General features: G+C 47.2%; 1 protein-coding gene across 1 annotated transcript in view; it reads right to left on the bottom strand.

The window, feature by feature from the left end:
- The window catches only part of ABCC2 (ATP binding cassette subfamily C member 2), a 62,121-nt gene that overhangs the window by 14,649 nt on the left and 26,863 nt on the right, over nt 1–20,609 (bottom strand). Inside the window, 14 exon segments of the mRNA XM_045854551.1 lie at nt 441–592; nt 758–977; nt 1,674–1,809; nt 2,087–2,210; nt 4,544–4,724; nt 7,823–7,990; nt 9,449–9,625; nt 11,442–11,568; nt 13,051–13,117; nt 13,829–13,913; nt 15,528–15,674; nt 16,205–16,342; nt 18,878–18,943; nt 20,031–20,285. Coding sequence (XP_045710507.1) covers nt 441–592; nt 758–977; nt 1,674–1,809; nt 2,087–2,210; nt 4,544–4,724; nt 7,823–7,990; nt 9,449–9,625; nt 11,442–11,568; nt 13,051–13,117; nt 13,829–13,913; nt 15,528–15,674; nt 16,205–16,342; nt 18,878–18,943; nt 20,031–20,285 — 2,043 coding nt within the window.

Below are 20,609 nucleotides of genomic sequence, written 5' to 3'. Positions count from 1 at the left end.
ACACACCCATCTCCCTAGCTAGACATCATGTACAGTTAGGTCTCACCCTTTCATCATGTTCCCACCCTGTAATTTACAGGCTGAGCTCGCTCCTCTTTTCTCTGTCACTCATTTTGTACTCAGGACACCAGTGTACACATGCGTTACCTAGGACTTTACCATACGGCATTAGCGATCAGTTTATTTCCTTGGCTGTACTGGCGCACGCGATGCGAGAGCTACACCACAAGCCGTCAAGTGGAGGACTGTTCGGTTGGCTGGATGATGCGCCCAAGTATTCCTTGCAACCTCACCCAAAGTACTCAAGAAATCGTTTGCATGCTGATGGACAAAAGAACTACACAGTGTTGCCCACAGGGATGTGAGCATTCTTTCCCTGTCAGAAATAGAAAGATCCTCAGCATGAAAACACATAATCTCAAAGCCCTCGAGATACTTACACCAGCAAACCTGTTCACAATCCGGCCTATGGGTGTCATGTCACAGAGCAAACTCACGTGCTCGATACTGGATCAGCAGTTTGCATGTGACGCAGGTCTTGATGTCGGCAAGCCATGGACGCTCCAGAGATTTGCTGTGACCACAAATATCCCTAGAAATGGAAACAGTGCAGTCAGCGCGTCCACATAGGGATCCCTAACGAAGTCCTGCGCCAAGACACAATCGTGCAGTTCTTTGTTTGCGAGTCTAGGCAAACACGTTGACCAGGACAGTATTATGTCAAGGAAAGGTTGATTTATGAGCCCATCAGACATACCTTGTGCTAATCCCAGAGCTCCATAGACGCCAACTCTCATGTCCCTCTGAGAAGCTGGATAGTTGGTGGCATTGTAGGTTTTAGAGTCATTGGTCCAAGCGCTGAGCCAGAGATTGGATCCAATCAGAGCCACAAAATTAATTACATAAGCAAGGGTGATGAAGAAGATTGAATACCATCCTACTGCTCCCAGGTATTTCAGATAGATGGAGAACTTGACCTGCAAAGTCCGCATCTCAATGTTAGTAGAATTCATAATGGCTTTTGGTGGAGAATTACCTAAAATACCAATCACAAGGAGGAGAGTGGTCCCCAGAAAAAAAATGGATCACAAGTAGAAGACTTTGGTAGTCTGTGGTTATCATTTCTGCATTGGGCCAGGATAATAATCAGTGCTTAAATACAATGCAAGGTAAATGACCATCAGATTATTAATGAACTTCTAGAAGCAATTAAAAGGGGGCAGATAGACAAATGGAGTGTGACAAATGGGGTTAAACTGTATACCCTGGAATCTATTTCATTGATTTGGATTTAAGACCTTAAATTTAAGACCTTGGTTTTAAGTTAAGTTTTGTTCATCTGAATTGCGTACTCTGAGATGGACTAGTGGCCTCTGGCTTCCAGAATTGCATCTCAAAGCAGCTTTGGTGTTTGCCCCACAGATCAGCACAGAATCCAACACCCAGGAAGTGTGCCATGCAGACATTCGCAGGAAACATCATTCTTCGTGGAAATATGATTTGATAGAAAGGCCAGAGTCTCTACCAACATTTCAATAATGAATTTAAAGATTTACAAAGCAAGCATAAGACACAGCGCTGCCAGAGATGTGTTTTCAAGTCGTGAAACTTTGAAATGTTGGGATTCTGAGCCTTATATAACCTCTAATGGCACATTGTACTGCTGTGTTCACCTTTCCGGTTTGTACGAATTCCTTCTTAGTTAATTTTTGTCCTTTCACCAGTTCTTCCCCCTCCTTCTGGGCATTCACATTCCGAGTTTTCAAGGAGTTTTTCAGGGGCTTCAGAGGCCTGCTATTTGACCTAGATCTGAGAAATTGAAAAGGGTGGGGGGGGCTTTCCTGAGCATGCAGATGCATCCCGAGGGGCTTTTCACAAGCAGATGGCACAGTCTCTCTGACCGTATCCAAGTTCATTTCAAAGCAGGTAGCCTTGGGGAAACAAACTACCCCAACCCTCATCCCCATACAAGGAAACAAAGGAAGAGCAGCGAGTGTTCATGGGGTCCACTATGCACGTAGAAAAAGAGAATGACCAAGAGGAAATATGGGAGGAATGGGGGCTGCCAGCTGAAGAGATGACCAACCTGCGGCTAAGTGTCCGACGAAGGCTGTTTTCTCTATTCATGGTCAAGGAGGCCACATCCTCAGGGATTTCCTCCACACTGGGCACCAGCCCATAGTCATCTTCTTCTTCACTGTCCTCATGGACTAGGAGACACATCAAAGGTTAGAGAGACAGCTGCACAGAGCTCTCACAGCCCTGCGGACAAGGAGTGGGATGTCTTTTCTGGCACTGCCGGGCTCGCTAGAGATCCCGGACGTCCACACAGGCTGGAATCTTTCACTCCAGAAGTACTACCTATCGGTACATTTTCTCGTTGAGAAATACCATGATAAAGGAGAAATAAGTTAATATTCCACTGGAAGATAAAATGGTCAAAAGGAGAAAAATATTCCCAGAATCTTCTAAGTTGCTTTGGAGCAGGAAAGAATTTTAAGGGTTATAGTAGACAAACACAAGAGTCATGCCTTAGAACTGACTAAAGAGGTAAGCATAAATTTAAAATCCCCTTCTTGAAACTCCAATAATTTGACAAACTTTTCATAAATTTAAAGCATTTAAAAACATGCCCTGAAAATAAAATAAAATGCAAACATAACCTCGGCATCAGAATGGTAAAGTAAGGACATCCAGAAATTGGTACCTCCATAGAGCTGATGAGAATAGCAGAAAATTGTAAAAAACAACTTTTTCATAACTCTGAAGTTAGTCAAAAGCTTGCAACAATCCAAGGAACATTAATTTAAGAAAAATGACTAAATATTAGTAAGAATAGTAAGCTTTATGACCATTTAATTTACTCTACTCCCACTCCCCTCTCCTCATACCTGCTGCAGCCTAGAGAACCAACAGCCTCACAATCATATTAATGATAAAAACCAGCAGCCTAGCGGCTACTGGAGGCAACAGACTGGTTTGGATCCCCCACTCTCCACGCCTCACCCCTGGAGAATTTTCCTCATTTGGCCATTCCCAGGAAAACCTCATTCACAGGGCTGGTCTTTATTGGGCCTGACTTGGAACTAGCTAGCTCAGACAGTCAGCAGCAATTGTTCAACATCCCTGCTGCCTGAGGTTGTCATGACAGTTGGGTATATAACAAGCTGACCAAAAACTTCAAAGGAAAAGCTAGGAATGAGGTATTCATAAGGAGCCTTGATACATATTCCTGATCATCTAAAATGTCACATAGATGTGTAGGGCTATGCACATGCCCAAGAAAACTTGACAAGGCCCTATTTTCTCACCTCTGGCTAACCATCAGGCTCTGTATAAGCAGAAAAAAACAAACGCAAAAATAAACCCCCCCAGCTGAGGCAGAATTGTAAATTGCCCAGTGGAGTGTTAAAGACATGCCCTCACCTCTTAGAAAAGGCAGAATGACTTATGGGTTCCCAGCACTCCAGGAAATAATGTTCAGTTATTACCTGACCCCTCAGTCAACCAAGCATAGACTTCAGTTGCCACCGGTGACAAAGAATACAGATTTATCAGAATAGTTCAAGAAACTAAACAGGTGGGACAATACAACAAACCCTGGCAGAAGAGGGAGAAATCTTATTTCCAGAGTGTTGTGTTATGTTATTTCAAATGATCAGTTTTCAACAAAAAATTATGAGACATACAAAGAAGCAGGAAATTATGGGACCATATACAGGGGGAAATCACTCTGCAGAAACTGTACCTGAGGGAGCATGGACATTGAACTTATCAAACACTCTAAATCAGCTATTATAAATATGTTCAAAGAACAAAAGAAAATCATGTCTAAAGAGCTCCTGGGAAATATGAGAATAAGTTCTCACCAAGCAGAGAATATCAATAAGAAATAGAAATTATTTAAAGAGAAGAAAATACAAATTCTAGAGTTGAAAATTATAATAACTGGATAAAAAGTTTACTAGAAAAGCTCAACAGCAGATTTGCTAAAGACTTTAGGCATGTGACTTGATCCAATCAACCATCTTAACAAAGCGCTGCCAGCTGGGGCTGTAGGGGACAGAGAGGAGAAAAACTGAAGGGGCACTCCCGGAATTCTGGGATTCTGCGGGAAGAAAATAGGTCAATAGAGCCATCCAGCCACGAACATGTGTCATCCTTCAAGAAAAGGGGAAACTGTCTCTGAAGGCAATTCAGGGGTTGGCTGCTTCTCAGCTCCGGAGATCGGGACCCAAGGCTGGAGGGGAGGGCTAATCACACCAAACCTCCAGTCGGACCCTTCTAAAGAGTGCCCTGTGATTATGTGGCAAAGGCCAGACAAGCAGGGTGAACCTCCAGCTTCAGGCATTCATTCAGAGTTTCTATGTCTGGGTTTCTTTACAGAGACAAAACACAGGAGGAACAGATTTCGGATCTCTGGGTAATTCACACTCAAGTCTAGTTCACTGGATACTGAGCAGCCCAGGAGGTAAATGCCGGTTTACCACGCCCATGCCTTGCCCCATCCACATTCTATCCCGTTCCAATCATCCTTACGTACCTGTGGCTTCTCCTTCAGGCCCCGTGTCTTTATTAAATGTCTTCAGATTTTTAGCGAACGATCCCTTCTTGGCCAGCAGAGCTCTGTAGGACCCCTTCTCCGAGATGGTGCCATTCTCCAGAACCACAATCTCATCCACTTGGGGGAGAAAGTGAATGATATGTGTAACCAAGAGTCGAGTCTGTGAAGATAACAGTAAGTTGTGCTGGGAACCCTGTGTCCACCACCTTCCTTGCCCTACTCTGAAGAAGGAAGAGCCGATGCCTCAATTCACTGTGGGGTTTTGCTTCAAAATGTGGCCCTGACACCCGGCCTCTTTCACTTCCTCTTTCCTCCCTAGCACCTCATCCTGAAACCTGACCCACGGGCAAGATGAGATTATTGTCATTGTGGATGTACTCAAAGTCATTTTTTATAGTGACAATGAGGTGCGCCCTGTGCACACTCTTCTCCAGCTTCTTGGGTAGCCAGGAGTCAGGCTTAGGAATGTCACTTGACATAAGGAACGAAATAACCAGCTCACCAACTGCCCCTTTCACTAACCAGCTAACCATCTGAGCCAACAAGAACTACCCAGGTTCTTTCAGCATATTAGTGACATTGTAGGGCAAGAAACTTTGTCTTTGGCCCAGGCCTTTCCTGGTGTGGGATACACCTTCCTTGTATTCCTGTCTATTGATGAACCGTACTGACCACTGAAACAGGGACTCCACTCAGAAAGACAAGCACTCGTGGGTCAGTACTGAGGCTCAGATAGAAGCCACAGGGCTAAGAAGGGCTTCTGAAGAGACAACCCAAGCCACTGCCTCTGTCTACTCCACAGACCCGCAGGCACTAGGTCCCTCTTATCAGGAAGACCCAGGAGATGCTCATTCTCCAAGTGTCAGCTCAAAGCCAACTCTTCTGGGAGACTTTCTAGTCCCCAGGCAAAATGTGGGTCTTCCTCTAATGTTTCTGTTATAGTATATGTAGAATGCCATTAAAATAATTCTAAGCCCTGGCTGGCATAGCTCAGGGGATTGAGCACGGGCTGCAAACCAAAGTGTCGCAGGTTCGATTCCCAGTCAGGGTACATGCCTGGGTTGCAGGCCGTGACCCCCAGCAACCGCACATTGATGTCTCTCTCTCTCTGTCTCCCTCCCTTCCCTCTCTAAAAATAAATAAATAAAATCTTTAAAAAAAGATTTAACTTTAAAAAATATAATTCTTGTGTTATTATATTGTGTTTGTTTCTCTGTATATCTTCCCATTAGATTGTAAGTTCCTTGAGTTCAGGGACCAGATGTTTACCTATGCGTAAACATAGCCAGTCTTTGAAACAAACCAGGAACAGGGTGGGTATTCAGTTCATTAATAAATGCAGCCAAGAGACCTTAAGGACCAAAGTCAGGAGCAGGAGCAGGAGGGAGAGTGAGTTCCTGTTGACTACTCACTGATCCAGCAGAGAAGCAAAAGATCTCAGTAGAACAGCAGCCCAGTCAACCCTGCCATCCTGACTGGCCATGTTCAGGAAATCTTGACGGGAACAGGCCAAATACAGATCGAAGCTTATTTGGTGCTGAAGGAGATGTTGCCAGTGACAGCCCCCACTCTGTACTTGCTGCTGGTGAGGAGCATATTCAGACCCTCCAGGGGCTCTGTTGGCCCCTCCCCCACTTGGTCCACTGTATGAGGACGAATGTGCTAACTTGTCCATGGTGAGAAAAGGCTGGTCTCCATCTACCGCCAGCACTAATGACTTGTCCTGGCCACTTTATCTGTGCTATGTCACAGTGGCATTGTGAGAATCAAATGAGACTATGCAATCAAAGTGATTAGCACAGGCCTGGGATATAATAGTTATGAAAAAAGAAAGCCCTGGCTAGTGTGGCTCAGGATTGAGAGGTGGCATGTGTACCACAGGGTTGCCAGTTCGATTCCCAGTCAGGGCAAGGGCCAGGCCCCCAGTAGGGGGCATACGAGAGGTAACCACACATTGTTGTTCCTCCCTCTTTTTCTCCCTCCCTTCCTCTCCATCTAAAAATAAATAAGTAAATAAATACTTTTTAAAAAATGTTAAAAAATAGTTACAAAAAAATATCAGCTTTATTTCCATGTTCAGGTTGAGTCAACCTTTTCAGGCACAGTGTTCCTACATCCTGCAAAGGTTCCGGGAAAGTGTCTTTTTTGAGCACAGCTCTAACACCTGCAGGGTGACCCGTGTCCCACTGCAAGGTGAGCTGTCGTGTCCTCTGGGGAGGTTTGCTGATGGGGGTTTCCTGACACCAGTTCTCTGACTATGCTGGGTGTTCGACAATCCGATTCAGTTCTGACACTGATGACCCGGACTGAGCACAAACGCCACAGTTTCAGAGCTCAGCCCCACAGGGTGCCCTGACTTCAGATGCTACTAGCAAGGCTTGAGCCCCCCATACTTCTGGCCCACTAGCTATAAATCAGGGGTCCCCCAGACCCCCCTCAGGTGATAATATGCTAGAATGGCCCAGAGATGTTAGAAAACCACTTTACTTATGTTTATCAACTTATTATAAAGGACACTACTCAAGAGCAGTGAAATGGAGGAGATGCACAGGGCAAGGAGTGAGGGGTGTGTGTTGGGACTTCCATGCTCTCACCGGGTGCACTGCCCTCCCAGCACCTTAAAGGGTTCACCAGCCCAGAGGTCTCCAAATCTCCTTGTTAAAGAATTTTTGTAGCCCAATCTCCAGTCCCCCCCTCCCCAGCAGGCTCCCCCCCCCCCCGCACCCCCCCCGCCATCCCCAGAGGCCATTTGGGGGACTAAAGTTCCAACCCCCCACCACGTGGCTTTTCTGGTGCACGGCCTTGTCCTATCTGAGGGTTCCACCCTAACTCACTTAATAACACAGGCTCCTGTGGTGTGTAAAGGGCTCGTTATGAATAATAAAAGACACTCCTGGTATGGCTCAGGAAATTCCAAGGGTTAGCAGTTCAGTTCCAGGAAATGGAGACAAAGACCACATATATTTCTTATTATACCACAGGTCTCAAAGTATTATTTTTTATAATCAATCATCCTAACAGGCTCAATGTCCAAGCCACAGAGGAAGGCTGAATTTAGCCATGACCTCACGATGGAAGCCCTCACGGGGTCCGCTTCTGGAAGACCGGCCTGACCCTCTCTCCAGAGCAGCCCGGGGAGGCAGGCACACAAGGGACTCTGCTTCGGGACAGCAGGTGTCCTAGCAGGTGTGTGTGACCCCCTCTGCCCCTCTCCCACACACACACCTCATGTCTCTGTCACTTTAAATGGTTTCTTACCTTGCCTTTCAATAGGCCATTGGGGCCCAAGACCTTATCAAAAATGTGTTTTCCCACGTGAGCATCCACGGCCGACAGGGGGTCATCCAGAATGTAGATGTCTGAATTCTGGTAGGTAGCTCTTGCCAGGCTGATCCGCTGCTTCTGACCCCCACTGAGATTTATACCCTGGGGAGGAAAATCGTTTTTTACCCAGCACTTCACCATAGTCCTGCCTTCACAGAGAAGATTGAGGAAGGGTGAGAAAGAAATTTGCCTCAATAAGGTATCAAGGGCTTAAACATCTTACAAGTTCCTTTTTACAAATAAGTAACTTAGATTCAACTAAATTACTTCAGGCCCTATTACTCAAGGTGGGCCCACTGCACCATTTTCTACTGTGCAATTGATTTGTTTTTGTGGCTTCCTGTCCCGTGAGAATGTGACTGTGCCAGGCAGATTTTTCTCTGTGTCATTCATGGATGGAACTCCAGCACCTAAAATCGTGCCCGGCACAGAGGTCCTCCATAAACGTGTGTGGAATTAATGAACAAAATCACCCTAGAGCCGTATCTTCTTCACAAGCCTTCTAACACTTCAAGATCATTGTCCCCAAAGACTGCTGGAGGTAGTTTTTGTAATGGGGACAATGAAAGAGAAAAGCACAGGCCCAACATGGTGTCACTTGTGCTAAAGCCCAGGACACCAAACCTAGATTTGATGCCTGCGCTAATTTCTGTTTCAAACTCTCCCAGTCACACAGTCTTAACCGACCGGCGTGAAATTTTCCGGGTGAGGCCAGTGAGGCTGTCCGGTGGGCGGGCCTTCCCCGTCCTCCCCCCGCCCCACCCCAGAAGGAAGAGGCAGTCTGCAGGGCAAAGCCCTTCCCTGCTCTCTTTCCCTCAAAACAGAAACAACAACAACAAAAAACAGATGTCCAGGTGCCCTCCAAAATAATTTCTTTTTTTTCCTAATAGCTTCCCTTCCCCACTCTTCTTTTCTATTTCTGTCCAACCTTTGGGGCGCCCTTGGCGTTGTCAGATGGGACGCTGCCCCATTCACAAATCACTCAATAAAGCCAATCAGATCTACAAATTCACTTGGTTAATTTTTTTTTAACAGGAGGGAGGCTGAAAACAACCTAAATATGTGATAGTCAGGGGTTCCTAAGCAAATGATGCCAAATTCACATAATGGAAATGATCTACAATAGTCATCAAAAATCCATTTTTAAGGAAGGCATTTAATAACATGAGGAAATAAGTCGCACTCGACATCTAACTGTTCACAGCAGAGCACGAGGACCCTTCTCTGACTCGCACGAACACACAGAGCAGAGAACAGCCAGGCTCGGGCCCCGTGCTGTCCCCCCGCCGCACCCTCAACCTTGGGGCAGTCCTGGACACTTAACCTCCCGGGTCCCCGCCTCATCATGTTTCCTTGAGATGACATAACCCCCCTATTTGCTTCCAGGTACAAAATTTTAAATTTCTGAGTTATTTGTATATGATATTGGGCAAACTCATGTTTTTTGGTATTGGATCCAAACATGACCACCAAAATCGGTCAGTTATTGTATTCCCATGTATTTCTTCACCATCCTCACATTTTTCTTCGCTATTTCTCACCCTTTGAGGTTCTAAGTACCTTCTCTCCAATCTCAGCCAGGTCTCCTCCGGGCAGCACTTCCAAGTCTTGGAGGAGGGCGCAGGCCTCTAGGACTTGCTGGTATCTCTTTTCATCGAACTCGGATCCAAAAAGGATGTTGTCCTTTATGGTGCCATTCTGGATCCAGGACTGCTGGGGGACGTAGGCTATAGAGCCCTGCGTGGGAAAGGATCAGACCACACGACAGCTGTACCTCCAGAAATGCAGGGTTGAAGGAAGGGGGTGGGAGCCGGGAGGATCGAGTGAAACTTAGATTTGAAGAAATGTATGTCAGGTTGACTGAACATCTGATATTTATAAACGTGCTTGTATTTTTCACACCAGCCAATGAGAAAGAATTCAAAGTCCTGCTCGCCATGTAAAGTCTCATTTGTTTGACTCTCACCTTCCAGCCCTGATCCTGAAAACTGGAGAATGAATGCACGTGCTGCTGCTAGAACAGGATCCTAGCTGGACCCCATTGCGTTTCCTAGGGCCAGCAGAAGCTGGCACTGACGGGGGAATGGTACAGAGGACATGGGGAAGCAGGAACCAAGAGATTGGAAACAGGGGCTGGCTGATGCATGAAGCAGATCATGTCCGAAGATGAGCCTGACAGATGCCTGTGTTTGAGGAAAAACTCAGTTATGGGGTGGGAGAAGAAGCTTCCTCAAAGGAGTTAAGAGACAGGTTGAGGGCGCGGTGGGGGGACAGAGTGTAGACTCTGCACAGATGCAGAGATCAGACTGTTTATGGCGGTTGTCGGAGTGGAGGGGTGTCGGGGGCATGATGAGAAGGGTGAAGGGATTCAGAAGTACACATTGGTGGTCACAGAATAGTCACAGGGATGGAAAGCACAGCACAGGGGATATAGTCATAATACTGTAACAACTGTGTATGGTACCAGGTGGGTGCTAGAAATATGGGGGGAACACTTTATAAAAGTATATGATGGTCTAGCCACTATCCTGTACACCTGAAACTAACATAAAATAATATTGAATGTAAACTCTAATTGAAAAAAGTCTGTAGAGGCTGCTCTGCCACACTACGTGTTGATTTAATGCAAATTACCTCATTAGTGATTGGTAAACCAGGGAATAATGTCAGTACGAAGCAGAAGTTCTTACAAATGATCCAAGCACATCCATGAAAAGCAATCAGGGGTGAGCTTTCTCATAATTAAAAGAAGGCTTAGCAATATGCAAAGATCTTAAGGAAAACAGCTAAAAATCTATACGCATGCCCCTTTTTGGTGTAATTAATGGCTGGTTAAATGACTCAAAGTACCTATAGTTTCCCCTAAATGTAGCTCTCTGGGGAAGCTGTGAATGCTGATGAAGCTGCCGCGAAGACATTTTCTCTCTGTTAACAACATAATTGAGAGAGATGTCTCCACCTTACACCAAAGTTTTGTATTGGAAGCAAGTGCCCCCAAAAGAGGGGGTGGGAGGCTCAGGACTAATTGGGATGCTGGGTACAATTGCCAATGGGGATCTTACAACACCACTGTTTTTATTGTTATTGGTTATTAGGGGTTTTTTTGGTGCCCTAGTTACAAAGTGATATAAGTTTATGATCTGTTCCAACTCTTCTCCCAGGTCTGGTTATTTTTATTGCATAATTTTGTGGAACATGAAGTTTTCAGAAACACATACATCGTTGCAGCAGGGTTTTCCTATGCTCTGAAGGAAAACATCTCTCTTTTCAATGGTTTTCAAACTTTGGTGTGCATGTGGGAATCCCCCAGGTAGCTCATTAAACATGCGGATGCTTAGAATCTCCCCCTTGAGTGTGATTCTACATGCGAGATGGGGCAAAGAATCTGTAGGTCACAGGTCTACCAGATGTCTGCAAGACCTTCCACCCATACAACAACACGGTGGCAGTGACGGTCAGATTCCAGTCCCCAGTGTGTCCTGCCACATGAAGAGGCAGCACGGAGTGGCCTGCTTGCAAGTGTCAGGGCCTTCTCCTTGGCATTCCCTCTCACCTTGATGGAGATGTGCCCATGAACGTGTTCCATTTCCCCCAGCATGGCTGACATCAAGGAGGACTTCCCAGAGCCCACCGTGCCCACCACAGCCACCAGCTGGCCCGGCATAATGTCCAGGTTCACGCTGAAAGAGAGAAGTGTATTTGAAGGAGAGGAGGGGACTTATTCAAGAGGCATTTGAGCCACTTTCCAGACTCTCTGGGAAGTCTGGTGTTTGGAGATTGTTTCTCAGGACTAGAAAATTTGGCTTGGATATACAAGACTCCAAAGTGCTTCTTTAATGATTTATTTTTAAGCTCTCAGAGCCTAGTGACCCTAATACAAATACAAAGTTGGAACTTGAATACAAGGTGACCCCAACGTATTCAAGGCATCTATAAGCTGTTTGTGCCAAACTTGGGTTCACTGGACAAATTCTCTTAGAACCAACATGGTTCCAATGAACAAGAGCTTGGAGACCTGAGTTCAAGTCCCAACTTTGTCAGTGCTGAGCTGTGTGGTCTTGAAATGTCTCGTCCTCTGGACTCTCATTCTAAACTAATGGTCTTGGACTAGATTAATGTTTCCCAAGCTTGGCTGTTCAATGAGACTAGCCACTCAATGGAACAGTTACTACAAGCACAGGGTCCTGCCTCCTCCCCTGGAGATTTATTTGGCTGTGTCTGTCTGGGGAGGGTCCGCACTGGGCTCGACTCCTGGAACCTCCATGTGTCAGCTCTATTGTTGGCATTCCTGGGATATTAGGAACCCCAGGAACTTGTTCGTAGTCTTTCTGAACCTGCCCATTGAGCTCAACTTATATTAGCAAAGGGGGAGGTACATCCAGTCTTCTCTCTGCAATGACAGGCTTTTAGGTTGGGCAAGTTCAGAGGAGGAGGTTCTGGCCTGACACCTCCTGGGGCAAGCTCCAGAGTCCATGTTCAAGGCCACAGAAACAGCAGAGAGGGCGGAAAGGCCTGGCTGTAGCAGGGAGGTGATAAGCTGTGCTCGGTTGTGAAGAAGAAAGATTTGGTGTGGTGTGCACATGCTGTGCTCAGTGGATGAGCTGGATTTCTGTTATGTTATGTGCAATGCCATGGCAAGAAAGGGTTGGCTTAGGGCGGCCTCCAGGGTGGAAGGTAGGGATGGGTTATTTAGATGTAAAACTCCAGACCTGAAATTGAGTCTTACGGAGGCAGCTCCCATTGCCCACTTTGGGGAAGAAGCTCCAATGTTCTTAATCACATTCTTAAATGAATGAATGAATGAATTAATTAAATAGAGTTTAGGTTCTTGTGTGTATCCTCTACCATACCTGAACACCCAGACCACTGCCCACTGTGCACTGCCACCAGGCACAATCTGGAGAACAGATGTCTTTACGGGGTCTTAGCCAGACACGTGTGGCCCCGCGGTAGGAAAGCAGGTGGCAGATGCATTTAGGAGCAAAGAGGCTCAAGATCTTCACTGTCAGCTCACCCCTGTGGCGGCTGAGCCTGCCCTGGTGTCTAACTGAAGGTGCGCACACAGCTCATCTCCCCGTGTGTTCTACCACATGGAATTTTTCAATCACGGGACAGGTGAGGAGAATCCTAAAGAACAGCAGGATGGAAAGGAGGCAACTCACTCTCGAATTGTGGCTTCCGAATCCTGGTCCCAGGTGAAGGAGGCCTCAGAAAACTGCACGACTTTGTCTGTTGAGAAGAAAACTCCTCTTTTTAGTCAGACGTAGGTCCCCACCTGCCTGCCTGCTCTTTCTCAGCCCTCACGTGTCCCTCTCCGCTTACTCCAGCAATCCCTGAGATCACCTCTGTCAGGTGGTGGCTCCCATGCTAGTGAAAGCTCTTGGGGGAGACCAGACGTTGCCTGTGTATGAAGTCCTTTTTGGCTCGGGAGTCCAAGGCCTGTGATGAGCCTAGATTTCAGTCCTATAGACCCTCTGGGTACATTCCCAGGCCCTGTAGCTTAGTCTCCAGGTCAAGTTCCACCTGCATGTATACACCCAGTGACTCCCTACCCTGGATTCCAGACCCACGGCTCACCCTGGCTGTGGAGGCCCCCCAACCCTTGAACCTCCACAACCTGCATTTTCCATTGCTCCAGCCTGCTTTCCCAACTCCACAGGCTCAGCTCTACCCTGATTCCACTCTCTAGATCCTTCGCAGGATTCCCTGCTTATCCTCAGAACAACTGACTTAGCTTTGTTTAGCAATGTGGCCAAGCACTCTGTTCCAAGTGAAAACATAATTTAAGTAAAAATAGTATGCTTCTATGCAAATGCAGGTTCAAGATAGGGCCCCTCACTCTCCCTTTTGATGGATTTGCTGCTGCCAAGCCCCCGTAATTCAAAGCTCTGGTGCCAGCACTGTGAGCAAGTTGGGGAAACAACTTCCAAATTCACTTACCAACATCGCAGTCTTGTCGAATGGCAGATGTGTCCAAGTCATCCCCTCCCAAGTACTTCTCCAGACGCTCCATGGAAACAGTGGCCTAGAGGAGGACACAGAGGATCTCAAGAATAAAAATCCAATGACAAACACAAGAAGGGAGAGGATTTTGACTTCATCTTCAGCTTCCGGTGTGGAAGGAGGTCATCAATCTGCCATACTCCTCGCCTATGATTTGCCACCTGCTGCTGGAATCTCCTAAGCCCCACTACAGACTCAGCCTCACCTCAGCCCCGGGGGCCGGCCCACTCCTGTGCACAGGGGCAAAGGAAGATGCTCTGTGTCAACCCTTTAGAAACTGCAGGAGGGGGAGAGGGAGGGTAACTCCTGCTCTCTCCCTCATCTTTGTACCTAGTTCCAGAAACTGTCTGTTGCCCTTCTCTGAGAAAAAAACACTAACTCCTATCTGGTCTGGCAACTACGCCCTTGGTGTGCTCTTTTTCTTGATGACCCGTGCAGCGTCCTAAGCGAGCCCCTACTGGATTCTGCAGAGGAACTGGCCTTGGAACACTTGGACACGGGCCACATAGGTCCAGCTTAAATCGCAGCTGGTCCACGTGTCGGCAGAACACCCTGTGGTCCCCCTGGAACACGGGAACTTGGGAGGATTTCCACGGGCTTCTCCTGGACGTTTCTCTCCTGCCTCCCTGTCCCTCAGGGAGGCAGCTGTGAGCTGGTTTCCCATCACCATCTGGGCTCTGGTGAGGCCCGGGGCCTTCTGCCTTGCCCTCTCCTGAGGGCACAGCCACAGGCTGTAAACCTGCTCAGCTGCTGCCGGCACCGGCTCCTCAGAAACAGAGCGGCCCACTGCCCCACTACATCGCCCTCGGGCCGTTTTGTTTCAGTGCCATCTTATGGGACAGGGATCCTCAGGGAGCTGACACTTCTACTGATCTTGCTCCTACTGTCCATGTAACAAACTGAATCCCTTAAAAAGAGCATGCTGTTCCTTTATCGGCCTCACCTGTCAGCTTTCCTTAACATGCCTCCTCACCCCCAGGACAGGGAGGCCTTCTCCCAAACCCCGGCCCTTCCTATGGCCTGAGCTGTCTGCAGCCAGCCACCTCCGAGATGGCTGTAGGTCACCCTGGCTGCCTCACCAGTCTGCCACCTGCCCTATGGTCTTCCCCCGAGGTCTGGTCCCTCTCCCCGACTGGGCTCAGTTTGCAGGACCTAGATGCCCCCTCAGGCCCACCCAAGGCCTCCTGAACCCCAAACTCACTTTCTGACAGCTCAAAGTCTCCTGAGTTGCCTTTGGTGTCACCACCTCATGGCTTCAGGCAGAGAGAGGCTCTTCTCTCTCCCTGCATTCCGCAGTTCCCTAATGCTGACTAAATACCCCAAGAGCCTTGGGAAAATGTAGGGAAGACGAGGCTGGGGAAAGGGCTCAGACATGTTCCAGGCACCAGGGTTAATCACAAATGCTTTCACAAGCATGTCTTCCCTGTGAGGTAGATGAGAATCCTTGATTTACAGTTAGATAAGTAAGCTGAGAGAGCTTGTGATCTCATTAAGATCAAACCATTCTTCAGAGACCAAACAAGTCCCTCTAGCTGAAAGTTCACCAGCAGAAGCTAGACATGAGGTGGGACAGGCCATTCTAGAGTCTCAGGCTTTAGTCGGAGACAGTCAGCTCGCAGTGGGAGTCCCCGCCTACCTGGAGCACAGAGGAGATGACCATGGGAAGCATGCTCATGGGAAAGCGCAGGATATTGAAGAGGGTGATGGAGGTGAAGGCCTTTTGAGCATCCAAAATGTTGTTGCTATCCACCAGGACATAGACTGAAAATGTGGTCACAGACACCTGGAAAAGCAAGGTCACGAACCATGTAGTCCTAAAAGGCTCAAGCAGCTTTGTGCTAAGTCTCAGGAACACAATCGTTGCCGGAATCACAAGGAATATCTCAACCTTCCCACGCTACAGATGAGAACGCTGAGCCCAGAAGTGGAGGAAGCATCTGGCCTGAGTCATAACGTCACTGAACGGCGTTGCTGGGACCAGAGTTCGGGTCTCCTGGCTCCCGTATCGGTGTTTCTTCCACTATCAACCCCCACAGCCTCCCCAAGAAGACAAGAGACCCCCCTTTGCAAACCATCCCTGGATACCACATTCCTGCTGAACACTCTGGTAACTTGCTTGGGGCTCCCTGCCCGCCGAATTGCACACACGGGGGAAACTAGGCTTGGGGGCACGAGGCAGCGAGGGCAGCATGGGGAGCGGAGGAGGGCAGCGTTCCCTGGGTTTCTGGGCCAGGACTACAGGTTCTGGGCAGTCTGTCCAGGACGGACCTTCTCCTTTGGGAAGCTGACCCAGCCCGCAGACGTGTCACTCACCAGGACCGGAGTCAAGTACAAGATAAACATCATCATTGACTGCATCTGCCCGAATTGGAGCAGGTTCTTGAGCTCTTTCTTCCGAATGTCGTAGACTTGGTTTCTGAATGAAGGTTCCCAGGCAAAATATTTCAGGATCTAATAAGATAGAAAAGAGCACAGCTCACACCATTGCCCTCAGAGGACACCAGGTGTGTCTCATCTGCCCAGGTTTTAGGATATGGTCCCCAAAATTTGGGGAGGTGAGGAGGTGAGGAGGTGTAATCAAGTATGATTACAGAAAGGTAGCTTGTATTTGTTGACAAGTTACTATGTACAAACTTTTTAGAAAAGATTTTATTCAGGCCCTGGCTGGCATAGCTCAGTGGATCGAGCGCGGGCTGCGAACCAGTGTTGCAGGTTCGATTCCCAGTGAGGGTACATGCCTGGGTTGCAGGCCATGACCCCCAGCAACCACACATTGATGTTTCTCTCTCTCTCTCTTTCTCCCTCCATCCCCTCTCTAAAAATAAATGAATAAAATCTTTTTTTAAGATTTTATTTATTTATTTCCTCTCTGTCTAAAATAAATGAATAAAATCTTTTATAAGATCTAAAGATTTATAAGATCTAAATAAGATCTTATAAGATCTAAAGATCTAAAAATCTTTTATAAGATCTAAAGATTTATAAGATCTAAATAAGATCTTATAAGATCTTATAAGATCTAAAGATTTTATTCATTTATTTTAGACAGAGAGGAAGGGAGGGAAAAAAGGGAGAGAAACATCAATGTGTGGTTGCCCCTCGTGCGCCCCCCACTGGGGACTGCAACCCAGGCACCTGTCCTGACTGGGATCAAACTAGTGACCCTTTGGTTTGCAGGCTGGTGCTCAATCCACTGAGCCATGCCACCCAGGGCTATACGAACATTTTATACACATTACTTTACTTAATCCTTATAACAATCTGAGGGTGACCAACTCTTCCAGCCTGCCCAACTCTTCCAGCCTGCCTGAGACTAAGGGCTGCCCAGGACACAGGGCTTTCAGTGAGAAACCTGTGAAATTCTGGGCAAAGCCAGGCGAATTAGTCTCCTTCTCTTGTAGAATTATTGTATTCATTTTAATGACAAGGAAACAGGCTGAGAGAGGCTAAGTAACTTGTCCCCAGGCACAAGCTAGCTAGGAATAGAGCTGAGACTCAAAACCAGGCCTGTTCACTGTGCCACATGAGCAGGGAGGCCCCGCAGAGCTCCGTGTGGAGAAATGCGAGGGCATTGACAGGGGCTTCTGTTTCACCCTCAGGAACTCTGTGGTGATGTGAAATCCATGAATTCAAACAACATATGCGTTTCCAGAGGTCTCATTGGTTTCCTTTGGAGGATGGAACACATTATTTTGAAAACTGGTAAGCAGAGAAAAGAAGAAAGCATTTATCCTTCCTATCCTGTACAAATCTTATTTTAAGGTAGTCAACTGGTTGAATAAGATAATTCTTTTTTATAGAATTCCAGCTAATCAATGTCAAAGGAATAATAGAATTAAAATATTACCCTTTGTAACTCCTAAGGAAATAATAGATCAAGGCAATGACAGTGGCTTTTCAACCTTAGCTGCATATTAGAATTTCTTAGGGAGATTGTAAAATATAATATATGCCTGCAGCTTACCCCTAGAGAGTCCAGTTTAAATGGCTTGAAGTCAGGCCCAAGCCTCAGTGGGCTTTACACACGTACCAAGGGACCAAAAACTCGCTGCCAGGGCCCCAGATCAGCCCTCTAGGTGCCAGGATGGCAGGACATTTAATGAGGGAGGGACTTAGGCTGGCAGCGCCTGGACCCCGGTACGATCGTCACCTCTGATTTTGGAAGGACACAGTACAACCCGAAAGCATCCTTCCCACCCCCACCCCTAAATCACACCTGAACCTAATCAAGGTTTAGATCTAACTACCAATTTACAAGAAATACAGGAAACAAGGCAACTTGGTTTCTCCAATACAGCCCCCAAAAGGGGAGGTACAATTGTAGATTAAAAGCACCATCAACTAAACGCCGCGTGTGGATATTCTTTGGATCCTCATTCAAACTAACCAGCAGTTTTTTTAAAAGAGATGCATGAGGCAGTTGGGGAAGTTTAATGGTACCAAGAAATTATTTATATTTTTTAGGTGTGATAATATTTAGGTGTTTAGGTGTGATAATATTGTGGTTATATTTAAAAACCAAGTCTTCCCTTTAGAAATATATGCAAAGTATTCGCTAATGAAATGACGAGACCATCTGAGGTTTGCTTTAAAGTGACTGAGCAGGGAGTGAAGCGGGAGCAGAGCGTGTGGGTGAAACCAGTCGGGTCCGGCTGATCCCTGCTGGAGCGGGGCCATGTCCACGGGGTCGATGGCATCACTCTGTCTACTTCAGTGCGCGCGCGCCAATTGATAAGGTAACGTAAAAAAGCAAAACAAACCTTTTAGGGTAAATAAATAGAAATCAGGGTTGAAAAGAGGGCCTGAGAGGGGGAGGAGGAGGAGAAACAGGAGACTTGTGGGTAGATGAATCAGGAGTCACGTGACACCCCACAGGCCTAAAAGCAGGAGTCCACAATCTCTACCAGGGTTGCTAAGGCACCAACCCCCCGCCCCCAGCTGCTATCTTTGAGCGCGGAGGAGGGCCACCTACAGCCGGCTTCTCACCTTGATTCCATTGAGAATCTCGTTCATTATCTTCAAACGCTGGTCTTTCTTCTTCATATTTTTTACCTGCCAGAAAAAAGTAAAACAAAAACAAAACATATCCATGTGAGAGGGTCCGGATGTGCTGCAGACCATAGGTCGCGGTGGCACTTGGGGCCGTCACTTGGTAAGACCTTGAGGTGCCCAGTGGTGGGATGTGTCTCTCCCACTCTCCTCTTTGCCCGCTCTGCCCCTGCCACACCCACCTTCTTTCTGACCCCTGAGTGTGCCAGGTTCCTTTCTGCCCCCGCAGCATTGGCCTGACTATGCCCCCCTCCCAGGTTGTTTTTCTCCAGGCTCACTCGCTCCTTGGTGGTCAGGCCTGTGTTGTTCAGAGCCCAGCTCACGTAGCCCCTCCTCACAGGAGCCTTTCCTGGCCCTGCAATCTGAAACAACCACCACTCACTTGCTATCTCATCACCCTGTTAAATTCTCTGCATAGAACTTACCATGCCCTGATATTTTGTTCTTTGTTTTTGTTTGTTTATGGCCCAAGTAGAATGTAAGCTCCCCTAGAACAAGAGCCTTGTCTAACTTGCTGCTGTGTTTCCAGAAAAGTAGGATGCACAATACATATTTTCAAAATAATTTGTAACTAAATAAATGCAGAATGAATGAATGAATCATGTACACCGTTGAGTTCACCCATCCAACCTATGATTTCTGGCAGAGCTAAGGACCATCCACATGGAACCCTGCCGCCTAGTGGTAGCAAGGTTGATTGCTAGGGTTTAGGCTTAAAGTTTTGAGTCACTCATGTGGCTGCTCTGTGTGGTGGGTTTGTATTGCTATGATGAAGAAACAGGGCCAATAATCACTATTCTAAGAAGGGCCGGGTGGAGCAGGGTGGAAGAGTTATATTCATGGCCCCCATGTAGCTCTTTTCTCCCCAGTCAAGCTCTTCCCTCTAACATGAATGAAGATAGAGTATATAAACCCTGAAAGTAGTCAGAACATAAAAAGGGAAGGCAGAGAAAGCTAAGTCATTCGGGATGGTGGAAAGTCTTCCACCAGTCTCACCTTGCCCACACTGCCACCAAGAGTTAGAGTAAAACAAACAAACATCCTTAGACTTTGAAGAAGGTGTGTGCATCCCTAGGGTACCTCTATTTACCTGAATAGTCTTATTCTTGAAGGCGATTATCCCATTAACTGGGATTAGAAGCAACATCACCCCAACACCTGCTAAGACTGAGGGTCCCAGCTCGACCCATAGGAAGTAGATGGACAAGGTAATCTGTAGAACATTTGACCACAGCAGGTGGATGAAGCTGGTCACATCCATGAGCTTCTGGGCATCCACGGACATCAGGTTCACTGTTTCTCCAACGGTGTACTGCTTCTTCGCTCGGTTGGACAGTCTTAGCGCCTAAAGACAAATATTGGGATTGGGACCCAGGGACCAGGCCAACGAGCCTGGGAAGTAAAAGGGGAAACTTGGGGAGTGAGAACACAGCAGAAGCATGGGCTCCATTGGACACACTTTTTCAAGGGGCTGTGCATTCTTGCCTCCAAATTTTACCCAGTGTTCTCTCATTCTTTCCTGCTATTCTTACCTTCTCCAACCCCACTCCTCCTCCCCCGACACACACTTCTTTGCTCAGAAAATTCTTTTTTATCCTTTAGTGTCAGCTTACATAGAACATATTCTGAAAAGACTTCCCTGACTTTCAAGCCTGGGCTGGGTACCCGT

Source organism: Phyllostomus hastatus, unplaced genomic scaffold (genome assembly GCF_019186645.2).
Source record: "Phyllostomus hastatus isolate PE091 unplaced genomic scaffold, TTU_PhHast_1.1 phas_scaffold_1066, whole genome shotgun sequence".
NCBI classification, from domain to species: domain Eukaryota; kingdom Metazoa; phylum Chordata; class Mammalia; order Chiroptera; family Phyllostomidae; genus Phyllostomus; species Phyllostomus hastatus.
Note: the sequence above shows the minus strand (reverse complement) of the source record. Positions and strands in the feature narration are given on the sequence as shown.